General features: G+C 45.0%; 2 protein-coding genes across 4 annotated transcripts in view; one reads left to right on the forward strand and one right to left on the reverse strand.

Annotated features, from left to right (window-relative positions):
• LOC136778651 (paired box protein Pax-6-like) overlaps nucleotides 1-25218 on the forward strand; it is a 51793-nt gene that overhangs the window by 19901 nt on the left and 6674 nt on the right. For all 3 annotated transcript variants that reach the window (XM_066735712.1, XM_066735710.1, XM_066735711.1), the window contains exons 5-6: nucleotides 8359-8534; nucleotides 8617-8726. In XM_066735712.1, the coding sequence (XP_066591809.1) occupies nucleotides 8359-8534; nucleotides 8617-8726 (286 nt within the window). The remainder of the gene's footprint in view (nucleotides 1-8358; nucleotides 8535-8616; nucleotides 8727-25218) is intronic.
• On the reverse strand, nucleotides 17164-19390 carry LOC136778653 (uncharacterized). Its single transcript, XM_066735715.1, has 3 exons — nucleotides 19220-19390; nucleotides 18152-18934; nucleotides 17164-17746 (listed from the first exon to the last, which is right to left on the reverse strand). Exons 2-3 carry the CDS (start codon nucleotides 18932-18934, stop codon nucleotides 17252-17254), a joined length of 1278 nt encoding a protein of 425 aa, XP_066591812.1. The 5' UTR covers nucleotides 19220-19390; the 3' UTR covers nucleotides 17164-17251.

Genomic DNA, 25218 nt, shown 5'->3' on the forward strand with positions numbered 1-25218 from the left:
CACTCCCTTTTTGCACCGCATTTCTGCCAATTTCCTTTATTCCTCTATCATTCCTAAGGAGAAGAGGGGGGGGGGGGAGTCTGGATTAGCAGGCACTCTTCCTGCTTCGGACAAATGCTTCGGCGAAAGTTCACTTGCTGTGGAGAAAAACTACTCGCCCATGTACCATATAGCCAATGATAAGATATATATATATATAAGAGGCAGTACATCGTTCACAGTATCATGGTAATGTATAAGATTCGTTTTATAGAGCTTAATATAGTGGGAATAATAAAGTTTTATCGAAGAAATGGCGCGTGGAGAAGCACCGCTGGTCAGCGAGATTACATTTGTCGAGGTTGCAGCTCGATCCTTCTCTCGCTCTCTCCACTCCGGACGATTCCTGTCCTGCCTGGATTTCCACTTGTTTATTTGTGTAAAAGTATGCGTTTGTGCGCGTCCCTGTACGCGTGTGAGTGTACGAGGGGAGTGTCGATGGCAACCCCTCACCCGCGAGGCTGCCTGGAAAGTCATGATACCGCCCGACATGGCAGGGAGGGCTGGTTTCCCGCGGTGACCAAGCGTGTCCCTGTAATTAATAGCTCACAGGACTATACGACAGGACTCTGCGAGGATTTACAGATTATTTCCACGCGTAAGAGCGAATCCAACGCTCGTTTGAGCCATTGGTCGAATTCCCCGGACTGGACACGCCTTTTGCAGCCAATTTCACGTGGTACGATTGATGCTATTCGTTGTTAAACACATGCTCGACACGCCACTTAATTAAGAAACACGGTGAAACGTTCGTCGGAGCTGGAGCCTTGATTGTAACTTTAATTATAATTTATCGAAGCTTTGTGAGAAGGTGCGTCGAGGTGCGGGGGGAGGTGGAGGCGCGGGATATTGCGGAATAGGGAAGGTGGGGGTTTATTTCGTGGAATAATACATTGGTATTTAAGGCTGGTCTGGCATAGGAAATTAATTGCACGAAAACCGACGGTGCGACGGTTGGTTATAGTCCAGCGGCAAGAACAGAAATGGCGGCGGCTGGATGGACCAGTGATTAAAAGGGTGAGAGATGGAAAGAGACTGTGTTGCCTGCGTGGGTGCAATGGTGGAGGAGGTAAGGAAGGTGTAGGGAGCTGGCCGAGCGGGTCGATCCGGGATAAAAAGCGAGAATCAAGACGGCTGCTGGGAGGAAAGGTTGGAAAAAATACAAGAGGATGGCTGCGCAGGTGGTGAGGGGTGGCCGAGGAAAACGAGCATCTCGACGCGACGTAAGGAGAGCTAGACGTAAAATAAAGAAGATAAGGGGAAAAGAATGGAAAAATATTCCATGGAATTCCTTTAGGAAAAATAAATAGGAGGGAACGCGGAGAAAGAGAGAGAGAGAGAGAGAGAGAGAGAGAGAGAGAGAGAAAACGATTAAAACTTATCGATCGATCGCCAGGCTGGCGGAAAGCTCCAGCGACTCTGTTCCTGCGATCTTTATTTTATTTATTGAGAAAACCTTTGTTATTATTTTACGGCCATGGGGTAATAGGTATAAATGATGGGGCAATGTGAAGGGCAGAAAATAAATAGAAGAGGTAGAAGAAGAGGTGGAAGAGTGGAGGAAGAGAGGGTGGTTAGAGGAATAAAGAAGATGGGGGTGAAAGTTAACGGGGCGGGTTGGTGAGAAATACATAATGCAGTAGCCGGACGTCTCCGACACCCTGGCCGGCGGGGTAAGTCGTGGTGTAGAGGGAAGGGGGTGCATTGATTTACGCGACAGGGCAAGCAGAGGGTGTCTCCAAGGCGGACGTGCAGGGGCCAACAATTCACTCGCCTCGGGTTCCAGGGGCCATCCATTACTTTACACCCCCAACCCACGCTACCTCCTGCACCCTCTTTCTTGGCATTGTTGCGGTTACTTACCGCGTCCATCGAGCACATCGCCGTTGTCACCTCGCAAAAGGACTTTGCCAACGTCTGGATAAAATTCTTCTTCTTCTTCCTCCTCCTCTTCCTCCTCTTCTACACCCTCGCCACTTCGTTCCAGCTAGACCTCAAATATTATGCATTACACTTGTACACGATCAATCGTCGCGGCAGAGAGAACATTTCCACCGCGACCTCTCAATCTCCCACTCTCTACCCCGTTACAGCTATAAAGAATTAATTAATTTTATGTGCTAGTACATGCTACAATAATTAGCAGCTGTCTAATGAATTACAGTACAGGTTTGTCTCGCTGGGTTTTTGCTTCTTTGCCCGAAAGAATCCTGCGTCCACTCGAGTGGCAAGGGGTTGGTGGCGAGAGCATGCAGGGGGCTGGGTCGCTCTATACAGCAAGATACAAATTACATTTAAATAGAAGTTGAGGAACGCGAGGCATTCGCAATTTAAGCCGGGCAAAACGGAGAGAGACAAGGGCCATTGCAAAAGGGGCCCGGGAAAAAAGAGAAGAGAGGAGAGGGAAGCAAAAGCGACCAAAGCGTAAGAGAGTATTACATGCATCGTGCCAAGGTCGACAGCGATGCTTTCCAATGCTGATTATAATGATAATAATCAATCGGTGTTAGAGCAAACGTGTCTCTTCTTACCGAGAGTAAAGAAAAACTACCTTCCTCGTACAACTATACACATCTGGTATTGATAAAATTTTGCGAGAGTAGCCGACGCGCGCGAAGAACGAACGTTGATGGGACGAGGAGAAGAGATCTTTGCACGCACGGTTGTATTATATATGGAGATTTAATCGTAGCTTTTAATCTCGAATGACGGGGAGGGTGGTTTTCTAGGCGTGGGGGTGCGGTATTTAGCAGAGGTCTATGGTGGAAAAGGGGGAGGGGGTTGGCGTAGTAGAAATTTCGTGATCAGCACGCGCCGAGCGTTATTGCCTCTTGGACGAGCAACTGGCACCAGTCGGGTCGGCCGCGACAACAATTTCATCCCCCCTGGACGCCACTTTCACAGTCGAGGAGACCGAATCCCTCTCTCGACTCGGTCACGTGTTACGTATTATACTATATACTATATATTCGTCTCGCGGCTGCCTATACGCCAAAATGCGTAGGTCCCGAAACTTTATCCAAATCGTTGGACAAATGAAAATATCCTAGACAATGTTGCGGTGTATGGTATTCCTCGGTTATGTATATATAAGCTACATATATTATATATATATATATATATATATTGTGTAGCGTGTTCGAAGGCTAAGGAATTTGATTACGAAATTGGAGCTTGGCCTTACGTAAAATGTAAATGAGCTAGCGGGTCCATGATGTAGTATATATGGTACATAAAAAGGACCTATATGTTATCCGGCAGTGATCTGCGATCGAAAATGACCTGGCAGGCAGGCAGACAGGTATGTGATAGTCGATAAGCGGTGGTAAAAAGTCGCTCGAGGAATCCGGTCGTTGAAAAGAAGAAGAAAGAAAATTTTAAGAGATAGAGAGAGAGAGAGAGAGAGAGAGAGGCGAGGAGAGGGTTAAAGATTTGCTTAGAATCGATGAAGAAAATTGGAGAACGAAGAAAAAAGGAGCAAAGAGTAAAAAGACCCTGAAAGGAGAGGGCTTGAAAAGAGAAGGAGTGGTTGAAAAAATGATGAGATCGAAGCGTCGAGATAGGGTACTAAGGAAAATGTTTCGAAGACAATCGACCTGTAAGCCGATATCCTTCGACGGCCGCGACCAGAGGAACGGGCAACGTGGCTGATTGGACAGGACAGCCGCTGCACGCTGGATGATCTTGGGTGTTGGGTTGCGAAGCCAGTCAGCGGTTAAAATGACGTTAACTGCTCCGACAGAGGAATCTGCTGGCCAACCTCTATATTCGTATAGTATACACAATATCCGGGAGGAAAGCCCAATATGTATAATATACTATATAGGTGCCAGCGTATATTATTTTTTCTATGGTACTTTTACTTTTAAAACAATTCTTTGGCTCGCAGTGATATACATGAGCGGTGTGGCTCGACAAGGTCGAAAGTTGAAAATCGAGAGATTGGAGGCTGAGATAGTTTCGAATGAGAAAGAGAGGAGGGGGGGGGGGGTGCTATTATCAGATCGAATTAAGAGGGGCCCACGATGTCACAGTAGCGCAGGCAAACGCGCGCATAATAGAGACGTCAGCATTTGCTGACCCTCTTCCACACTCTTCACTACCCCCCTTCCCCTAGCAGTCATGCAGCAACGTGGCACGCGCGTTCTGCAATTTTTTTATTTCGATCCTGGCCCGATTTCCCACGACACGCACGCTCGCATTGTCCGCGTTCGGCGAGACGCGTGCCGCTCTCCTCCTTCCATCCAACTTCGCATTCGTTACGATCGTAATTCCGAATAATCGCCGAGAAATTGCATCGACCTCGCGAGCCTATTTTCCAGCGGGGAAAACTCCCTCGGTGGATTTTCTTCAGACTTATAGTTCTCGAAAGAATTTTTCCCTGCAAATTGTTTGCATATTTAAAGTAATGGTGATAAGTCTTTTACAGTGTTTTTATTGAGGCAAATACGTATACTTATGTATATAGTCTCTCAGAAAGGATCCTGCGCGTTTAATCCTTTGTGCAGGCGCGCTCCATGGATAAAAGGGATCGAACTTGAATAAGAGCGTGGTATGGGGGTGCTTAAAACATGGCAGGAAGTGGACGCGCGTTGCGGATCGATGGAAATTAGCATGAAGCCCGAAGAGGGTGCTAGCTGGATAAACTCGTCATAATATTGTCTCTTTTTATCTTATCTCCCTCTCTTATCAACTCACCCTTACACTTTTTCTCCTTAATCAGCTCCCGTTCTGTATAATAACTAAACATACTGCACTAATGCTGTATTGTACACTGCTAACTCGAAAGCCTCGATCTAAATCACAAATGATTTTCTCCTTTCTCTTTTTTCCCTCGATCTTGTCCTTCCGTAAGGACACAAAAAATATTGCAGAACGTTTTCTTATTTCTTTCTCTTTGAAGGGTTTTATTATTATCTATATATATATAGTCGTTATTCCTTTGGATCGAGGACCTTTAATTTTCTATGCGTCATAATATTGTCCTCTCCTTATCTTACTGAGCAATTTTCGGCTAATGGCAAGCGAAGAGAAGAGGAGTACCGATGCGTTTCCCGTGCGGCGAGGGTGTTAAGCGTGAAGGGGCGGAAGAAGCCAGCATTCATTCGACTTCCGGACCTACCGACCCCAAAAGAAGAACTAAAATTTCATTGTGCTCTCTCGAGAGACGTGAATTCCGTGCAGGAGCGATACGGCCAATCAACCAATTCGTCTCAGCCATTAAGTAAGCGCTGGATCAAGTGACTCGCGTGTCCAATCATCCCTTTTTATTCGCGTCCTTGCAAAATCAGATTTAGTCATGTAGAGGGGTTTCTTCTTTTCGAAACGCTAATAAGTTTTTTCACATACAGAAATGAGATGACTTTAGCGTCAAAAATGCTAATACTGTAAGTACAGCAAACTACATGAAATCCAAAAGAAGACAATTTTTAAAATATTAATAAATTTTTCATAAAAATTTAACATTTCATCTATATATGGATTTTGGAATACTGTTCATAATTCCGGAAGTTGATACACCATAACACTGTTTAAATACGACAAATTCGATGGTAAATGGTAGGTGAGAGAGAACAATGGAATTAGGAGGAAAGAGAGGGAATTTCGACGGAAAATGCTTGTTTGATGAATGGTAGCCGCAAAGTAAATCTTGGCTCATGCATCCTGTCATTATTTGGCAATATATGGCAGTTGGAAATATAGGAGTGGGGAGGGGGTGTGTAGCGTAACCTGTGATTTAGATGCTCACGGGTTCTCCCGCTGAATCCCCCGATCGAGGGGTGACTTAATGACAGGTTATGACATTTCAAGTACGTATGTGTGGGTAGCACGTGCCACGTATCATCGCACCCCCACGTCTCGTTCCGAATGTCAAACACGTTAGAGTGAGAGAGACAGAGAGAAAGACAGAGATTCATAAGCCACGATTAAAACACCGTAACGCTCAAAACTTCTTCCCCATTCAACTCCCATCTCTCCGCGCTCCATTGTCGATTCCCCTCTCGCCTCATACCGTACTATCCGATTACAAATAGAACCGTTTCTTTCTCCTCGCTAATTTTCTCAACCTTATCGTGGTTTAATCAACCGGATGATATTCTCATTAACACTGCTTTCTGTTTATTTGTTTGTTCGTTCGCTTTTTGAAGCTAGGAAAGATATCTTGTCCAGGGTTGGAGATTATAGTATACACATACTATATATAGTACATATAGGAGCTTTGGGATTGGTCGAGTTACTGCAATGGGAACTGGTTCGTTGGCCGAGGAGAGGAGGGGTGGGCTTGTTAGACGCAGTGTCAGAGGCCCACAGCGTTGAAACGTGCTGACATATCTCGAACCCCAGGCTATCGCGTCGTTCCAGTTCCAGTTACGGACACACCAAGATTTCACTGTCCCACTCCCTCGCAGCTGTCTCTCCTTTCCTATATTATATCCATGACTTGCTAGAGCTATAAAATCACAGGAACAGCCCACCCCTTCCCCTTCCCCAACGATCCGTCACAATTGCTTCACGATATATATATATGTAAATTTAATTTTTTAAAGATATATAGTAGGATTATTCTCAGGTGACTTTATTAATTAATAGTCACATATTGGGATAGAAATATATATATATATATGTAGGAATTGAAAGGGTCCGCTGTTGTAAAGTCGCTGGATGTCAAAGGTGTCTTTGAAAATAAGGGGGGGATCGTTGGCTGTGAGAAGGAGTTTCGGCGACAAAGCAGAGGCCTCTTCTGACGTTTCCTGCCAGTCAAACGACAATCCAAGGCTCTCGCGTGACATCGAGTGTCCGACTGTTTGACCGTTTTTTCATTGAGATCAAACCGCAAATATGGCTCGCCCTCGCCATTTATTGCCAGGAGGATTCTCTCACAATACCGAACCGACCCAATGTCACAATGCGAGTATTGTCGCGCTCTCTTTCTTTCTCTCTCTTTACCTTTTTTCTCCTATAATCGCGGCACACTCCATCCCACAAAAGCCACACTGCACTTGGTCCTCGGGATTAATTTCCAAGTGACGCTTTCTATAAATGCACTCGACGGAAAACAGCCGACGCGACGACGTGATTTCTTCGAGGTAGGTGACGAACGGACCAAACAAAAAGAAGACAAAGGACAAAAAATTGGTTTTTCCAATCGTACGATGCTACGGAAGATACGGGTCTCTGTATAGGGGAGTTTTCTCTCGGAAGCGGAAAATAGGAGGGACATGTATAGACGGAGGGAATGAGTATGCTTTTATAAATATATGCAGTATTATATACTCGAGAAAAATATCATTTGTATATTTTGATATAAACTAACAAAAGAAACTTTTTTAAATTGACTTTTGATTTTTATCAGTTCAAGCTGATTTTGTCCCCTTGTTTAACCTCTCTTGAAATTTATGACTGATTTTAATTTTAATTCAATTTCTCAAATTGTAAACGGTGAGAGAGCGATGCTTCGTTGATTTCAACTGGAACAATTAGGCGAGATTTGCAAGTTGTCGAAAAAGATCGAAGCTCTACTTTTTAAGAGCGTGCCGTAATTAATTTCATAGACCCATGGGGCTTGGTGTACAGGGGAGGGGGGAGTGAAAGCAATATTCGACGGTAGAGTCTCGGACTTTAAAGCCAACTAATGTAATTAACAAGTAACGTAACCTCCGATACGTAGAGCGATGCCAAAAATAATGGATGAATGCAAGAAGAACGAGAAGATAGCAACGATAAACGAAGAATTTCCCGTTTCGCGAAATAAAAAAAGTAACTAGAGGAATTGTCGAGGGATTGAGGAAAATGTTAGATTAGCGGGATTGCAAGAGGATTTTGAGTAAGTGGATATTATTATAAGCGGAAGTGCGGATGAGACAGAAGAAGCCGAGGGTTTGATATGCTCGATGAAATGCGACGAGAACGGTAATTAAAACGATGCGGCACGGTTGGCGGTACACGCTTGAGAAAGGGGGAGGGAGTAAAGGGAGTTAATTACCTCTGCCTTCAATTATATCCGTTTCGCGCCACTCCAAGGGGACCACGCAAGCACTCCATCGAGCTCTTCCGATCATTCGTATATATACTGTACTAATAAACTATATACATACATATATAGTATATATATATACTATATGTATACTATACGAGCCTTCCTGTCTACTGACTCCCACCCCCCCCCCCCCTCTACCCTCCACCTCTTCACCCTTTTCCAGCAACTGTTCAACGCCCCTACTCTGGCTCGATTCGTGATTTAATTAATTCCCTTCCAACCTCGACAAGATTTTCACTGATAAAATCTCAGACTACATCCACTGTTTCATCGGTCCTCAGGTCTCGTCTATCAACAGGGTGCTGAGGAATTTGGCGGCGCAGAAGGAGCAAAGACAGCAGCAGCAGCAACAACAGCAAGGTGTTGGCGTTGGTGCCAGTAGTCCTGCCGAGAGTGTCTACGATAAAATTAGATTACTCAACGGCCAAACCACTGGATGGACCAGACCCAATCCTTGGTAAGTGGTAAAGATCAATAATCAAGAGAGCTTCGTTGATATTGAACAAATGTATCGTTTACTGGTAATTTTGATAAATCAGGTATACGTCAGGTGCTGGCAGTCCTTTCCCGACCCTGCAGCCTAGCTTGAGTCCCAGTCACTGCACGGCTTTACCTCCGGACCCAGCGGACATCTTGCACGCCAAAAAGGGTGAGTTTTTTCCTTTGTGCGGCGTCGATTGTTTGCTCGCTTACGTCGAGAGACGTATATATGAATCAAATCTAATACTATATATATATATATATATATTAACGCGTTAAAATAAATTCAATACGATATAATATTGGCGAGGAATTTTGCCAGGCACCAGGAACATTTTTAACGTCCCGTAATTAGCGAAATTTAATCTTTGTACCCATCAGTAGCAGGCCAGTGTACCTAACATGACGAAATCAGAGATTATTTCGCGTGGTCGTTTGCTGCCGTTTTTTCTCCCCCGCGGCGGCGCGGCATATAGCTGGCGTCGCCCCTTGAATTCAGCCGGATTCTCTCTGTTTTGCGCAGAGAGCCGCTCAGCGACCACCACCGGGATTCGCTTAAACGTTACAATTATTACTGGAAAAGCGCAGCTACACGCATGTGGCAAACCGCGTGCTCACCGACGGAATTACATTGATATTAGTATCGTTTCGCCCGCTCAGATTAATTAATTAAAACGCACCTCCCTGCCAAACCCCATCCTCCCTTGATCCTCCCCCTGCACCCTGCGCCCCAACGGCGCCACTCGGACTACAAAGTGGATTTTCATATGGCGAGCAACGCACGCGTGGTATCCGCATAATCCGCGACTTTGCGCAGCTCAAACTTGCGGATTGTGGTTTCCCCCTCCCTCCAACACCCACACCTTTTCTCCTCGCGCGCTATATCAGATTTCTTTTTATTCCATGAAATTCAACTCCTCCGCGATATCGATATAGTTATAATGTTTACAGGCTGCTTCACCGACACTAAGCCACATTTTTTCAGCTAGTCGAAACACTAGATGTCGACTGAATTAGTCATACGTTTTAAATTTAAGATGAAAATTCATCTGTTTTGTAATTGAATAATTAAAATGTTGAATTATCGAGCAATTTGATCGAACGAGAATATATATCCATATATATATATAGTTATATAAATATTGTACTTTTATATTTTCTTCGGATGGAGCTTCTTTATTGTACCTCTATATTTGTTCACGATTCTTTTTCAATTTAGTTTTTCCAATAGAATTGTTAGCCTTTGCTCCTGTGGATAAACTGCTCTTCAACATTTTTCTAAATAATATTTTAAATATTTCACTTATTTATATTTTACAAACGGGTTTCCACTCTCAAACCTTTATTTCAAGGAAAATGAGTGTTTTAGGCAGACAGGCGGGAAAAGCGTTTATTAATAGGTACTTTTACCCAACGCTTTGTGAAGTTTAATAAAAAGTTTCCAACAATATTCGTCATTGAGGAATATTGATTTTCTAAAATGATGGTTATATTATATGTAGATTCCTTGTAAGCCACGAAGAGTTGTTCTGAAATACCCTTTACATCCAATATGTGATTATATACACAGTCGATATAGGCTGGACACGGTGCACAGTATTTATGGAGAAAATTGTCGATTTTCTCGCTGAAAATACTGGAAGGAGAGTATGAAAAATCGCGTGGCATACGATGAAGAACAGAGAAACACGGTAGACTCGAGGAAAGCAACAAAACTGAGCAACCCTCCCTGCGGGCTTGCCTTCCCTTTGGCGGCACATCAAACGCGCACGATTTCTTTCCTCGGCCTGCTTTGCTTATTTTTCTCTCCGCCTCGTGTCACGAGCAGCGAAAACCACCACTCTCCTTCCTCTATCCGCAAGAATTTTTAAAGATCCTCGGCAAACACGTTATGCATCGAGTTTAGAAAATACACACACACACACACACACGCACACGTCCTTTATAAACGAACAATAAAACACGCTTATACATAGTCAGCATTTAATTGGAACCGAACAGCCAGAGTATTGCACGGTTCGCGAGGATTGGGTAAACTATATATACATACATTTGTTTGGTATAAATTTGTTTGGAGAAAAATTGAAATTGTTGCGTGCTTTCGATAATAAAAGTGGATGAAGCGAGATGGAAGTCGAGAAGGAGGAGGACTAGGGTGAGGCATTCGGTATTCCGCGAGGGTATAACGCGGGGGAAAAGGGGGTTACAATCAAATATGGTAACTGTTGCGAGCGCTCAACCGCACGCGGACCCCGGGGGCCGGATTATCATGAGAGGAGGGGGTGGTGGCGTTTATAGGATAACCTGCGCATATCAGGAGGGTTCCAGGAGGGTTGTTTCTCCTCTGACGTATCCCGCCAGACGTTCCCGGCTGCTCCCGATGGATCCTGCCCGATCGGCAGACCTAACGACGCCCCTGGCACCGAAAGCAAAGCGAAAGCAGATTACGCTCCAATCATCTCGGCTACCCTCTTTTTATATTCCCTATTTCTTTTTATTTTTATCTCATCTCTCGTCTCTCCTCTCCTCTCGCCTCGCCTCGCCTCGTCATATTCCTGCCCCGCCTCACCGCGTCCTCGATAAATATCGCTGCACAACATATACTGTTAAATATCGCGCCATCATTCTTCGTTTAGTGAATTTTCTCGAAATTTTCAATCGCTATCGTAGTACGAAGAACCGTTTGGACAAAAGATATACGTATATATACTTTGAACGTAATAACCTGCCGCATAGAGAAAATCCAAAATTCTCCGACTCGCTGAAAATGTACGTTTTGAGAGTTTTGTAATTAAATGTATAAGCATATATATATACCACGTAGTACACACAGGTTATATTCGCAGTGTTTTTAAGGCCTTGGGAGGGATCGGAGGGAGCAGGTAAACAATAAAGTTTCGAACTCGCGGTGCACTTCGGGATCACCCGCGGAGAAAGATGGAAAGGTTAAAGAATAAAATGGCCGCCCGGTGGGTTGGCCCTGCGGTGGCTCGGGCCATTATTGTCGAGCTTTTTATCTCGATTTTGCCGCATCTCCTTCCCTATATGTATAGTTCGTTTGGCCTGGTACCATTTTCTGGGTAGACTCGGTAGCGGCATGTAAGACCTTTTATCGTAGCTGAAAACAATGACGGCCTCGTCCTCGTTGCTGCTCTCGCTTGGGAAACGCGCGCGATCCGCATATCAATGCCTCTTCAATATAGTATGTACTATATATAGTATCCCGGTGCTGCTGGCGAGTACACGTATACGTACATATATATATGTATATACGCCGAGTAGGAAAAGCGACTCGGCGACCAAACTCTATAGTCTCTCTATGGCAGGACGACTCACGACGAGCCTCAGACTTTAATCTCGCTAAATGGGAGATGGGACTTCCGCTTTCAATCTACGCACTCAATGCACTCTTTTTCTTATTTGCCCGTTTCCCAGCTGCTCTCCTGCCTCTATCATTTATCCTGCGTTGTCAATAGTTTCGAAAAAACAGAGTGAAACAAAAGAGAGACGGGAGACGAGAGAAAATGGAGAACATTTTTTTTTCATTCTCCTCCTCTCCTCCCCCTTCAACTCCTCTCTCACCATCACAGTCAGCGCGAACCTTTATTAAATTAATGAATTCGTTATTGGATTGTCGAGCGATTAAAAGGAGCCGACTATAAAACGTTTGGAGAGTGACACGCGCCAATGGGCCTTCATCCGGTAATCGGTTAGTTGGCGCGCAATTTTCAAAGTGCACGCGGATTATATAGAATTGGCAGGAAAGCGAGCGTCCAAGCCGATTCCCAACTGGCGATTCGCCACGATGTACAGCGGCACGTTATCCGGACAAAAGGGGATTACGCGGATTCGATTCTATAGATTACCGCGAGCCGCCACGCCGCGCCGACGTTTTCCTCGTCCCGATGATAAAAGCTCAAGCGCATTATTGTCCTCGCTTCGCAAAATTTCATCCCGTTTTTGTAACGAATTGCAAATATTCGGTTTAATCGCTCGCAACATCGGTGAATCGAGTCGATCGAGCAAATTGGCGGAAAAAGAAAGCTGGAGAGAGAAGGACGCGGCGCGACGCCGCGTGAATCGTGCTTTAATGCCGAGTGCTGAGAAAAATGTGCGAAAAATCATGTCGCGCGTGTGTACATAGGTACGTATACACACACACACACGCGCGCGTGAACGAGGTGCGTTTGAGCCGTGCGTGTAAACAGCGATATTTACGAGGCTCGCTCCTCGCTACCGGTTACATACGCCGGTATATATATATATATATATATATATATATATATATACATATGTATACACGCTGCCACAGGCCGATACGTCACCACAACAGAGCACCGTGGAGAAACTCGCTATGCATTGGATTCGCGCAGGTCAGTGAGTTGTCGCGTCGCGTCCCGCTCGATTTATCGCGCTCGTCAATCTCGAAATGTTGACCTCCCAGCGTGGATCGAGTTACGCGACTTTGCCTGCCTACGATCCTTCTCTTTACCCTCCCCCCCCCCCCCCCCCCTACCCACTCTCTTTCTCTAATTCTCTCCCCATCTTGACTCTACGCGCGCGTTGTAATTGAATTTCTCTGCGAAATATCGGATGATTGATCAATCAGGAATGACGAGTGGGAGAAGAAATTAAGCCCTCGAAGGTTTTGGGCTGTTTGAAAAGGAGCGTAAGTCACGCAGCAGCTTGTCGTTTGGCACGGATATCTCACGAGGATATATCGCGCGCACTCGAGGGGTCCCCGTGCTTCTTTTATATCGATTATCATTACGTGGCAGCGTGTGTCTCATCTTGAGGAAGAACCGCGCGTCACAGGGCTAATAAGTATATTCTAGCTCCCTCGATCTCCTCCCTCTTCTAATAAATCCTTTGGAATTTCACCCTTCCGCTCCTTCCATCGCCTTCTTGTAGCATTGTACGTTATATACTTCGATGTACAGGGTGTCTCAGAGGGGATATCCATAGCAAATTAAGCATTTAGAATAATAAATTTCAATATAATAATTATAAAATCTTGTCAACTCGTGTATTCGCTTGACCTTGCATGGAATGCCAGTTTGCATTAGTATGCGGATGCTAGACATCGAGTTTTTTAATACTTGAAAGAGCGTGCAAATTATTCTTGATGTGTTTTTTTCTTAAAAAGCTTTGATTTCAAGGACACCAAGTATACTATATATACATATATATATATATGTATACAGTATTCTAGAACACCGTGATGCGAGTGATGATTTTTTAATATATGGAATGGATTCAATGATTTCTCGTGCGACGTTTAAAGATAATTGGTCGAGAGTGCTCTAGGAATGATTTCTCGACGCAGAGACTCAAGTTTCGCTTTCGACCCCACGTCGAGTGCAGAACGAGAGAAGGGTGATATTATATAGAAAGGAGGAAGAAAATAGCTGCGTATACTATAGAGGCACGTAGTAGGAGGCTGTGATTGGAGAACCCCCGTCGACACAAACGTCGAACTCTTTTGATTCTTTCGAGACTCGGCACCTGCTTGCATACGAAACCCTTTGTCACGTCACCTCCTCTCTTTTCTATCCACAGTTTTCATGATGCACCCCGATTATTTTGCTTCTTTCTTCCTTTAATGTACGAAGCAATGCATTGCGTCACAGGCCACGTCGATATTGCACTCCAAGAGGGTATACCATATATATATGTATATATACTGTATTATGTATACCAGAGAAACAATGAGCTTCCACGTTACTGGAAAAATGTCTTCTTTTTCCATCCCTCCTTCTCTCTCTCTCTTTATATATTTGCCAGAGATCATTGCTTCATTAAAATAACCAAAAGCATTCATATACAAAATGTACTATTGCAGTTGGGGCATCGGTGAAACTTCCCGTGGATGAAGGCACGTCGACAGAACATTTTACGCAAGTGCATCAAGAATCGCATAGGAAATTCCAATGGCTAGGGCCATAATTGAACAGAGAGCAATGAGCAAAGCAATATTGCATCATCTGACTGATTGATCGAGCCAATATAATGTCTAGTCTCTTCATTCCTTTGCCTCAAATCGCATGCTATATAGTGCACTATCGTATATAATAAAGACCAGTGCAGGTCAAAGGTCGAAAATTAGCTCTCGAATTGGTAGATTTTAGATGGTATATAAAGCGTATAGCAGTGAGAGGCAAAAATTATGACGACTCGTTTAGTATTATAGTTTAATAAGTTTGGGAGGGTAGCGCAGGAGGGGTGGATGAAAAGGGGGTTTGGCTAGTGAAATTCAAGAGACGCGAGAGACGTGCGTGAAAGCTGGCGCCGCGGGATTCTTGTGTTTTTTTCCACTCCCCATTGTCTGGGAAGGGCCGAGATTAAGAAAATAGCGGGAGGCCCCGTGGTGCTTGTGGGAACCTGGCCAAGCCAACTGCGATTCCTGCTTTCCTCCTCCTCCTCCTCCTCCTCCTCATCCTCATCCTTACACGACTGAAACTTTACTTGCTCTCACGGGGAACCTTTCGCGCGCCAATCTCTCGCACATTCTACTTAAAAAAACTCTCTATAAATCTCGCAACGATGGATATCTTTCAACGATCGACGCTTTTAGTAGAGGGTAAGAGTAAATTCCTAATATCTATATATATAGGCAAAAACTAATGGACGCAATATTTAATATCTTCCTTTAAATCTCGACTCGCTATACATACTGCGCGTGACTAAATAGATATATTAATTATTTGAGTGCGTTGCTGATTCAACCAACTTCCTGTATAGGAAGAGAAAAAACTACACGCGAGACCCGTAATGCGTATAATTTTACAATCTCGATGAGTTTCGAATTTCTTCGCGATCAGGAAGTACCGATGGCTGCTCGATCCTCTATAAAACCCAATTAGCCACTTCACTGGCATGCTTAATTAACGAAGAAGTTGTCTGCTGGCAAATACCATAACGAATCAATCGAAATTTAATTCTTCTAGTAAACCGTGAAATTGTGCTATCCTATATTATATACTGTAGGAATCAGTGCTTGGAAAAATTATTGTTGGGATTTAACGCGGTCTTATATATAACTCATGGTCTCGCCTAATAAAGAAGTTAATGAGAGAACTCAGCTTTGATCCGATAACGCGCCAGGCTTTTAGGATTAAAACCGCAATTTTCAGAAGAAGTGTGAGAATCGTGGAAAAATAAGCACGGAGGACTCGCCGAAAATAGCTTTGTTGAAAGTCTCCGGGGGATAAAGAGGCGTTAGATGAGATTACTTTGGCGAGCATGCTGTGATTTGTGTGTGTAGGTGGAAAGTGTGAAACTTCGTTAAGAAGCTGTCCCGCGCGCGCGAGGAGAAAAAAGTGACGTATAATATTAGAGGGGGAAGAAAAGAGCGTTTGATGCGGTTAGAGAGCGAATTCGACGATTGAACGAGAGAAGAAACAGAGCTGGAAGGAGGGAGATATTAAACTTAGGGGAGAATTGTGGTAAAATTAATATTTTTTATAAAAGGACCAGGGGGGTAGGCCACATATTCTAAATTCGAGTTTCAAATATAGAGATGACGGCGTTCAATGGAGAGACGTATAACTATATATATATAAATAGTTCTCCAACATTTTCCGAGTCTTATGGCGCATCGAAACTTCACTTTGAGAAACTTCGCTAATAAGGTCACTGCTGGACGACCAATTAACGCTTACCGAGGCTACTCGATTTTAATTGATCTTGACCGCTTGACCGAGCTGATTTCACTCGGCCACTTAGTCAAACATCCCTTTGTATACTTCGATGGTCCAGCTTCTCCTGAATTCTCCGATCCCCTCCAGCATTGAGCGTAACTCTTTAATCCCTATTTAGCCTCGTTCATAATCAATCCACAGTATCTCTACGTAGTTTTAATTAATCTATATATTGTATATCAAGTTTTCACAAAAGTCTATATACATACCTGAAGATTGCTCTTGTTCCTCCACCTGGTGTACAGTACATTTTCAATTTCATTGATTCGCGACGAATCGCTCTTCTGCACTTTTGGAATGATCATTCGGTTCTTAACTATGGGAAAGGAGGAATTCGCTGGTAGAATTTCAGTGCCGGCTACCGTCAGTCGAATTGAAAGAAAGGTGGAATGGATCGGTGTTCCCTCGGAGTGAACTCGTGGTGGGAATAAGGGGGCAAGGAGGACGGGCTTCCCGTAGAGTGAACTTATGAAACGTTGGATGCTGCTGCTGCTGGAACGATATTAAATTTCTGGAATTTTGCGGTTATGCGCGTCTACGTGCCAACGGGAGGCCCGAATGCGACGACGTGTCTGTTCCACCTACACGTCCACGCGTGCTATGGAAAACCATATCAGCTTCTACAATTGCCCACTTCCAACATGCGTCTATATATATATATATATATATACATATACATACACACACATATATGTGGGAAAATGTCAAGCTTTCAAAGGACTTTTGAACCTATATATGCATATCAGACATAGCTTATAACAGATTGACTGCGCGTCGTTCGAAAAAACAATTAAAGAAATATAAAGACGTTTACCACTATATATACTACACATAGGAATGTACTATTAAATTGAAAATAATTTGGAAATTTAATCAAAATTCGAAATAGAGTTCTTTTAATTACTTTATTACGGTATAGAGGATCTTGCGATGTGTAAGATCTATAAAGTTTCTTAGATTGTGCATTCAGGTTGATGGTCGTTGATAAATTAAATTATTGGATAGTGAGTAGGAGCCTTGAATCGGCGGCTGGTATTTGGTAATTAGCGGTGTAGGTGGTGTAAGAGGAGCTGACGGGCCTGGCAATTGGAACGACACCTGCCGGATTGTCCAGCTGATACTGGACTTGGGCAGCGACTGGTTGGACTTGGGTCTCCAATTTCGGAGATTCGGCGTTGAGTTTTTCTGCTCGCGTTGGCTCAACTGGCACAGCGGGTGAAACGGCCAGTTCCAGTCCCGCGGGAAGGATTCTTAGTTTCTGGAGTGGCGAGTAAGCGTATATCGGTCCACGTAGTGGCTCGACGTTCTCGGCCTGAACCTTGGCGAAATATTTCATTGCTTCGACGTCCTGACGAGATACGTAGCTGACCTTCTGCAAACGACCGTCAGGAAGAGCCACGTAGTACTCCCCTGTTTGCTGATTCTGACGTTGCTCGGCGTTACCGGCCTCCTGGTCGTCCAACTCGTTCACAGAGTTGACAGGCTCGAACTGGAGAGAACAGAAAAAAAAACAGCAACGTTTCGTGAGAAAGAAGAAGATATCTTTGGAAAGGCTTATCCCACAATAACCAAAGAACTTGGTGTTGGCGTCACGCTAACTCGAGCCACGATCGAAAGTGTTGCGCTTCGTCTGGAATACTAATCTCGTTAAGCAAAAGCTGTGCAGAAAGAGACAGAAGGAAGGATCGCTCCTAATTGAAATTCCGCAAGGATAACGCGAGCCTCAGCTGATGCGCCGCCGCCGTTGCCGATTCCTCTCCTTTCTTTCTCAATTGGCAAACGAAACGGTACAGCATCTTTGGAAAACTCGATACTCTGGCGTGAGGTACGAAAAGCTTCTTGGCGGATAGGTGGAATTTTTTCAAAGGAAACAAAACTAAATTTACGCTTTTACCTCAGCCTCGGTGGAGCTTGCTGATGCTGCTGTGGTTTCCTCATCGAATTCCGTACTGCTTGGGATTTCAGTAGTTGTTGCTAAATTAGGAGCACCGTATTGCTGTTGTGGGACAGCGATTTGTCTCTGAGGCGTGGATTGTTCGTATTGATTTTGAGGAGCGCCGTATTGCTGTTGAGGAGCTGCAGGAGCGCCGTACTGTTGCTGAGGAGCAGCAACTTGTCTTTGGGACGTGGGCCTCCTGTATTGTTGCTGAGTGGCTGCAGGAGCACCGTACTGCTGTTCGGGAGCTCCGTATTGCTGCTGAGGAGCAGCAATTTGTCTCTGCGGCGCAGGCTTCCTATTTTGCTGCTGAGGAGTCGCAGGAGCACCGTATTGCTGTTCAGGAGCTCCGTACTGTTGCTGAGGAGCAGCGGTTTGTTTCTGAGCTACAGGCTTCCTGTATTGCTGCTGAGGGGCTGCAGGAGCGCCGTATTGCTGTTCGGGAGCTCCGTACTGTTGCTGAGGAGCTCCGTATTGCTGTTCAGGCGCTCCATATTGTTTCTGAGGTGGTCCGTACTGTTGCTGGGGAGTTTCCGGTGCTCCGTATTGTTGCTGGATTGCTGTTTGCTGTCTCTCTGGAAGATCAAACGAAGGGCCAGAAGGCTTCCATCCTCTGGCTGGATAAGGTGCCGCTGCCGAAGGATCCTCTTGTTGACGTTCAAAATAATACTGACGTTGCTGATGATAAAATGGCGGCTCGGCGAAAACCGCAGTGGCCAAAAGGAGAACCCCGAAAATCATCTGAATGTCGGGATAAAAACATATGAAAAATTCTAATAAACCAATATAACTGTTATATAATAAGGAGAGGAGTGAAAAAATGGTGATTAAAAGATTTGCCACTGTAGCTAGAAGCAGAGTGAAATGGAATGAAAGTATGCAGATGCCTATTAGAGATAAGGATATTAAGACGCTTGCTTGCGATGATAAAGGTTTAGCATGGCAGAAGTGATCACTGGTTCAATTATCCGGGCAGAGATTTAATTAGCTCGGAAGGAAGCTGACTAAGACAAGATTAGGGTGTACCTTCGTGTTGTATACGAGTGGTTAGCCGGTTGTATTTTCGAGCTGACTGATTTCCAAAGGCAACCGCCGGCGGATTATATACACGACGTTCCGCGCGCGTTCTGCATGTTTAAGAAGATCGGACTGCCGCTGCTGACTGGCAATGTTTGCCGGCTTGGCCACCAAGTGACATTGGCCTCCTAAAACACTGACGAATCCTCCTCGATTATCATTGGCTGTGCCCATCCGGTAACGCTCATTTACCGCGGAGAAAACTTATTATTTGCAAATATGCGAAGAGCAAATGCACCAAAAATTCCAAAGCCCTATGTAAGGAAGCGGGAGGAGGATCTGCAGACGCATTTTCAGCAATACTCTTATGCTCTTTCGGTCAATAAGGGCCAAAAACAAACGTTCCTTGTTTACCATAATTTCAGCATGCACTCTTCTCCTGTACTCCTCTCGCTGACTTTCACCGTGCAGCCAAAAAAGCTTTCTCCCTTTCAACCTAAACTTTAGCGAATCGACTCGACGAAGAATATTTCTCAATTTCCAAAGAGCGGACAGGATAGTTTAGACCGAAAAATGAGGACGATCGTGTGGCGTGTCGCAAAATGCAGTTGCAAAATTTCGCAGGCGCGCGGCTATTGTCCTTTTTCTCTGATGGTTCATGGCTGAAACGAGTCGAGAGATGAGTCACGAAAGCTCCTTTATTTCTCGATTACCACTACACCATCCAGCGTACTATATCGTATACTCTATTATGCTGCGATTACGTCGACTTAATTTGAAATTTGCGCAGTGCGAATATTCCACGCACGCTCGGACTCGATGATGCGAGCTAATAAATTCAACGCTGCGCTCGATTCGGCCAGCAGCATCCCCCAAGGAGACACACTCCAAGGAGCGATTCTCCCTGGACATATACGCCTGCAGAAATTATTATTTAATACAAGCGGTGCGAGAGACTATAACGGGTACTCGATAAAACTCGAGTCGAGAGACTCGCTGGTGACGCGGTAAGTGTGTCAATCGATGCCTACGAGTGGCACACACGGTATGCGCGACTGGACTCTCAATAATACACAACGATACTTGGGATGGTGAAAAAATGACGAGAAGCGAAAAGAATAAGGTTGCGATGCAATAAATCTCTCGCACGAAACTTCGCAGCGGGTTTTTAGTCGCTGGGAGATAGAAAATTTCGTAGAAATCGTGGTCGCGGACGAGATGGCTGGCAACGGAAGAAGACGGGGCTGTGTGTATATGTCTATACGTGCATGTGTATATATAGGTGTACGTGTGTGCGGGGTGATGGGAAGGGTGGCCCGGGCAAAGCAAATTATTCACAGTCAAACGACTCCATTTCAATATCGGGCCTCGGCCCAGGGACAAAAGAAGGGCGAGATGCCTGTCTCCCTTCTGCACGCTATAGCTTTGCCTTGCTTCCAATGCTTCCAGTGTGCCAACCAGCCAGCCAGCCAGCCATCCAGCCATCCAGCCACCATCCAGCCATCCAGCCATACTGCTTCTCCTCCTATATATCCCAAGCAAAATCTCTTGTCCTTTTTACGATAGATTCGCTATTAGGCGAGAAATAGCCCGAGCGAATAAAGTTGGCTCGCGCGAATCCGTCCTGGTAACGGATAGGCGGTAATTGAATATATTTTAAGCGGGGGAGGGGCGTTTGTGTGGATTCTCGGCTTACAAGAGCCCTGTGCACATATACATATATATATGTAGTATACTGGAGGCGCCTAGCAGCACCAGTAGCAGCAGCAGCAGCGTCTGCGAGTAAACTGGATTAATCGTCTATGAAGGGAACCCTCGCCACATTCGGCGGATTCGTTCGCAATGAAAACCCCCCGGGAGAATTTGAAACAACTACACTCTTTATGTCCATGTGCACTCTATACGTATCCATTGGTACAATCGATTCAAACTGGAGTATGCAGACGTATATCATCGCTCAGCATATATATATGTAGTAATTGAAATGCGAGTCAACGTACGTGGAGTCGAGCGACAATTACAGAAACGTCGTGGCCACTTTGCGCAAGCAATTTTGTACATGTTATTCCGCCCTTGGCCTAGCCCGAGCGACCGATCGAAAAAGGCGCGCAGCTCGAGTCATTTGCAGTTGAAGCGAGCGAGTCTTCTTTCTCCTTGCGCAATCTAGAGACGTATATACCCTCTCTCTCTCTCTCTCTCTCTCTTTCATGGAGTCAACATGCGCAGACGAAACTAGTACGAATAACTCGATCTCGACTCGGTAATTAATTCATTGAATTATTTTATTATTATTATCTTCGTGAGAACATGCTGCTTATCGCTGCTCAGTTATACATGCAGCAGAAAATTCTGCATCGAATAACTGCTGCAATTTTCTTCCATGCGCTTATATAATAATTTATCGTCCATGAATAATTCCACAGCATTAGTTATTCTTATATCGCGTATATTTGTTGATTACTCGCGTATAGCGTATTGCGTCGTAGTGTATAGTATACAAGGATGATCTTTCTAGTAATATAGACGGAATTTCATAAGAATATATAATTCGCTGTTCGTATATGAATAAAAACATGCGACGATGAGCGATTAAAGGAGGGTTTTGTGGGAGGGGGGGGGGAGTTGGTTGGTTGGTGGGGGTAGCAAAGTTGGAGATGCGCTAATGTATCGGGCAAACTTGGCGCGACGCCTGCACGCTTGGTTAAACCGGCAAACATTGACTGACGGTGTAGCACGTCTAGGTACTCCCGCTTCTCGCAGCCGCTGCGCGTTACGTACGTTTCTGCAGCCCTAACGCAAAGCGCGTCTAGTCTAGCCTAGCCTAGTCTGGTCTAGTCTAGTCCCGTAAAAGTAAAACTGTCAAATCCTAGGATCATCCGAGAGATAAAGAAAATGGGAAGAACAGGATGTTAAATGGTGCGCTTCACGGCTCTTCTTTATCCTCGTTAATTACAGGACATCGGGAGGAGGAAGTTTCCGGTTGGTTTGCAGAGCTTTTGCCGCAGCAGAGAAATTGAAATTAGGCAGAAAATCAGTTTTAGTGGTTGGTCCTGGGGCAATTACGGTGGTTCCGCGCCGCTTGCCAAATCGACACGGAGCCGCCGGTAGTTTTAGTCGCCAATGGCCCCCCTGGGACGATCCACTGTAACCAAGTGCAAACTGTTTGGCAACCAGTTGCGCTCTCCTCTCGCTCTTTCTCTCTCTGCGAAAAGCCTCATTTTGTCAGTCGTAAACGAATTAGGAACTTGCCACGAAATGCCACCAGGGACTCGATTCGAGTCACCCTTGCAATGATTTACGAATCTCTCTCTCTCTCTCTCGAACAAACTGCGCAATTGATGCACGACGAGACTGAATCAAGCGTATATATATATATACACTCTATAGGAAGAAAGGGTAGGGAAAATTTTAGGAATGGGAAAAGAGTCGTTTAATGGCAGATTGCGAATCGGTTGAAAAAAAGTATAATCGGGTTATCAGTAATGGGAGTGGGAAAAAGCTGGAGGAAAGCTTGGCGAGATTACGTCAGACGAGCAGCCGCAAACAAACCTAACGAGCTAGCGACAATTAACACACCACTGGGGGGAGTGGCCATCGATCAAGTCTGCGAGGGTTGGGGCTGCTGTGCGAAGAATAGAACGAAGCAAAGATAAGAAAAACAAGAGACTAAAAAGCAATGCTGAAATTTTTCGACAAACTCGAGTAGGAAAAATCTGACGGATAAAAATATTAAAAAGAAAGGATCGTGGTGGCGGAAATGGGAAGGAGAGAATTTGATCGAGCCGTTCATAAGCAGATTTAACGCGAGGGAAAACTCGCTTGTTGGCGAAAGAGGATTGTTAGTGGGTTGGGCTAGGTGGAACCGAGAAAAGGTAACCGAGGGCAAACTATACGAGTGACTTTTACAGTCATAACACAGTTAACCATTTAATGGTTATTTCCAAGCGACCCTCCCACGATTAATTGTTCGAATTGTACCAATTGGAATAACTTAATAAATATCTTGTGCAATTTTCTAAAAATAAACAAGAGTCTATGTAGAATTTTATCCGTTTCGCTCAAGTCGATCAAAGAGCTCGTACATAGAGAATTTAAATAAAAATTCATGGTTATTGCATGGCAGAGTCGGAGTGGAAAACAATGTCGGTACAGCGTTCGTGTCGGTGAGGGGTGGAAGGAGGGATAATTCAGGATATTCGAGGGATGGAATTTGGAGGTGGGAGCGATAGATAATTCGGGCTAAGTTCGCTTGGCAAGTGTTCCGCGTCGTCTGCAAGAGCAGAAACCGCTGTGTGAACTAGCGAAAACCAGTATTCCGTACTAGGAAGAGAGTCGCGGGAGAAACTTTGCTGCGTAAACGGGGCTTAACCGCATCCACCCCCAAGCCCCGCTGCTAAACCGCGAACCGCCGCCGCCGCCGGCACTCGGCTAAGGCCTCCGAGGCGCAGGAAGTCTCAAGGCGAAACTTCCATAAGTACATCGTGAATCAAGAAGCCGGAAATAATCGCGACCGATTTTACAAGGTTTGCTAACTCGTAGCCAGCTTTCGCGAGGAAATCACCAATCGCGCCGTTATCTCTGCACTTTTCTCAAAACTATATATATATATAGCATATACTGCATTTAACATAAATTATGGAAGGGTCCATATCGGTGGATAGATTTGCGAGCTGCGAAACGCAAATTATACAGGCGAATTGCTAGCTGGCGAGCCGCGCGTTTCACCTCGCTCAGGATTAAATTCGGTGCGGCTACCTCGTTCCTTCCGGTCATTTAACGCGGTCCACCTATATATAGCGGGACGCGTAAAATCCCATTAAAACGTCCTGACCCCACGCATTCCTTTCAACGTTTCCTTTAATTTCTCACCTTTCGCGTGTCCCACAAAATTTCAATGCCAACACTGATCATTAATCCCTTTTCAGTTTACGCTATTTATCGTATAATACAGTTACACGTGCGCGTGGACGCAGATTTTTCGTCCACAGTAATACGCAGCTCAGTATAAACGGTATGGCTGGCCTAGCGCGAATTAATTGAATCGCAAAGGGACCTTGTATTCTATACGTGCATGTATATATATATATATATATATATATATGTCTGTATACGTATATCGTACTATACATATATAGCAGATTCTCGCGGTGTAGGATAAACTGTTACGCATCCGCGCACCCCCTTGGCCGCCCCTTTGGAAAGGGGAATGGGATTTCAGCAAATGGCCGTTAGCGAGGCAAAACGCATGATGGCCGCCCATTGTGATTTAGCTCGACGCGTTAAAAAATGATAATCGTACCCCCCTACCTTAGCCAGGGGTACGAGAGGTGTCGTCCCGAAAAAGGGAGGACACCCCACCCCCCATTCCCCCCCGTTCCTCGGCAAGGACCTCGCACCACGAGCACGCGAGAGCTAGAAGGCAAAATTCTTGTTTCCGAGCAACGGGATATAATTGATGATGGATATTGCGAATCCGGGCATTTTGTTATTTCTTATTATATGTGCTGCAGAGGGGGAGCTGAAAAGTCCCCTCGGAGGGGGGGGGGGGGACTGGAAGCGATAGTAGTCCTAAAAATGCAGAGGGTCCCGCGGTTGGCGTTGCTATTGGCATTACACGTTATTAGCCGACCCTAATAATATGGCCGGAGCTTTTTGTCGGCGCGTGAACTTTTACCTCCTGCACCGTAACACGGTACTACGATATTCGCGCGCACCATTTCTGACCCGCCTCTGACGTCAGTTCGCTCGGTTGGCCAGACTCAATTCACTTTTAACATCTGTATCATCTCTGCCATTCTTGCATTCGACACGAGTAACACGGGACCATCTGTCCTCCGGGCCCCGTATATATATACATATATCTTCTCACAATTAATATCTCCGCCAGTTCATTCAAAGAGATCTCTCTGCGTGTATGCATAGTACATACTATATGTATATAGATACACATATAGACGAGAATAATTAAAAGGCACGCGTGGCATTACACAGAGATGTTGGCTCGTGAG

The sequence above is a fragment of the Prorops nasuta genome, unplaced genomic scaffold (assembly GCF_024137725.1).
Source record: "Prorops nasuta isolate Cenicafe-Biocafe unplaced genomic scaffold, Cenicafe_Pnas_1.2 PNAS00014, whole genome shotgun sequence".
NCBI classification, from domain to species: Eukaryota; Metazoa; Arthropoda; class Insecta; order Hymenoptera; family Bethylidae; genus Prorops; species Prorops nasuta.

Bases quoted from the DNA above. Each gene is read 5' to 3' on its own strand.
- LOC136778653 (XM_066735715.1), bottom strand. From the start codon at position 18,934: ATGATTTTCGGGGTTCTCCTTTTGGCCACTGCGGTTTTCGCCGAGCCG. The intron at 17,747-18,151 runs GTAAAAGCGTAA...TGTTCTCTCCAG, and splicing joins CAAGCTCCACCGAGGCTGAG to TTCGAGCCTGTCAACTCTGT.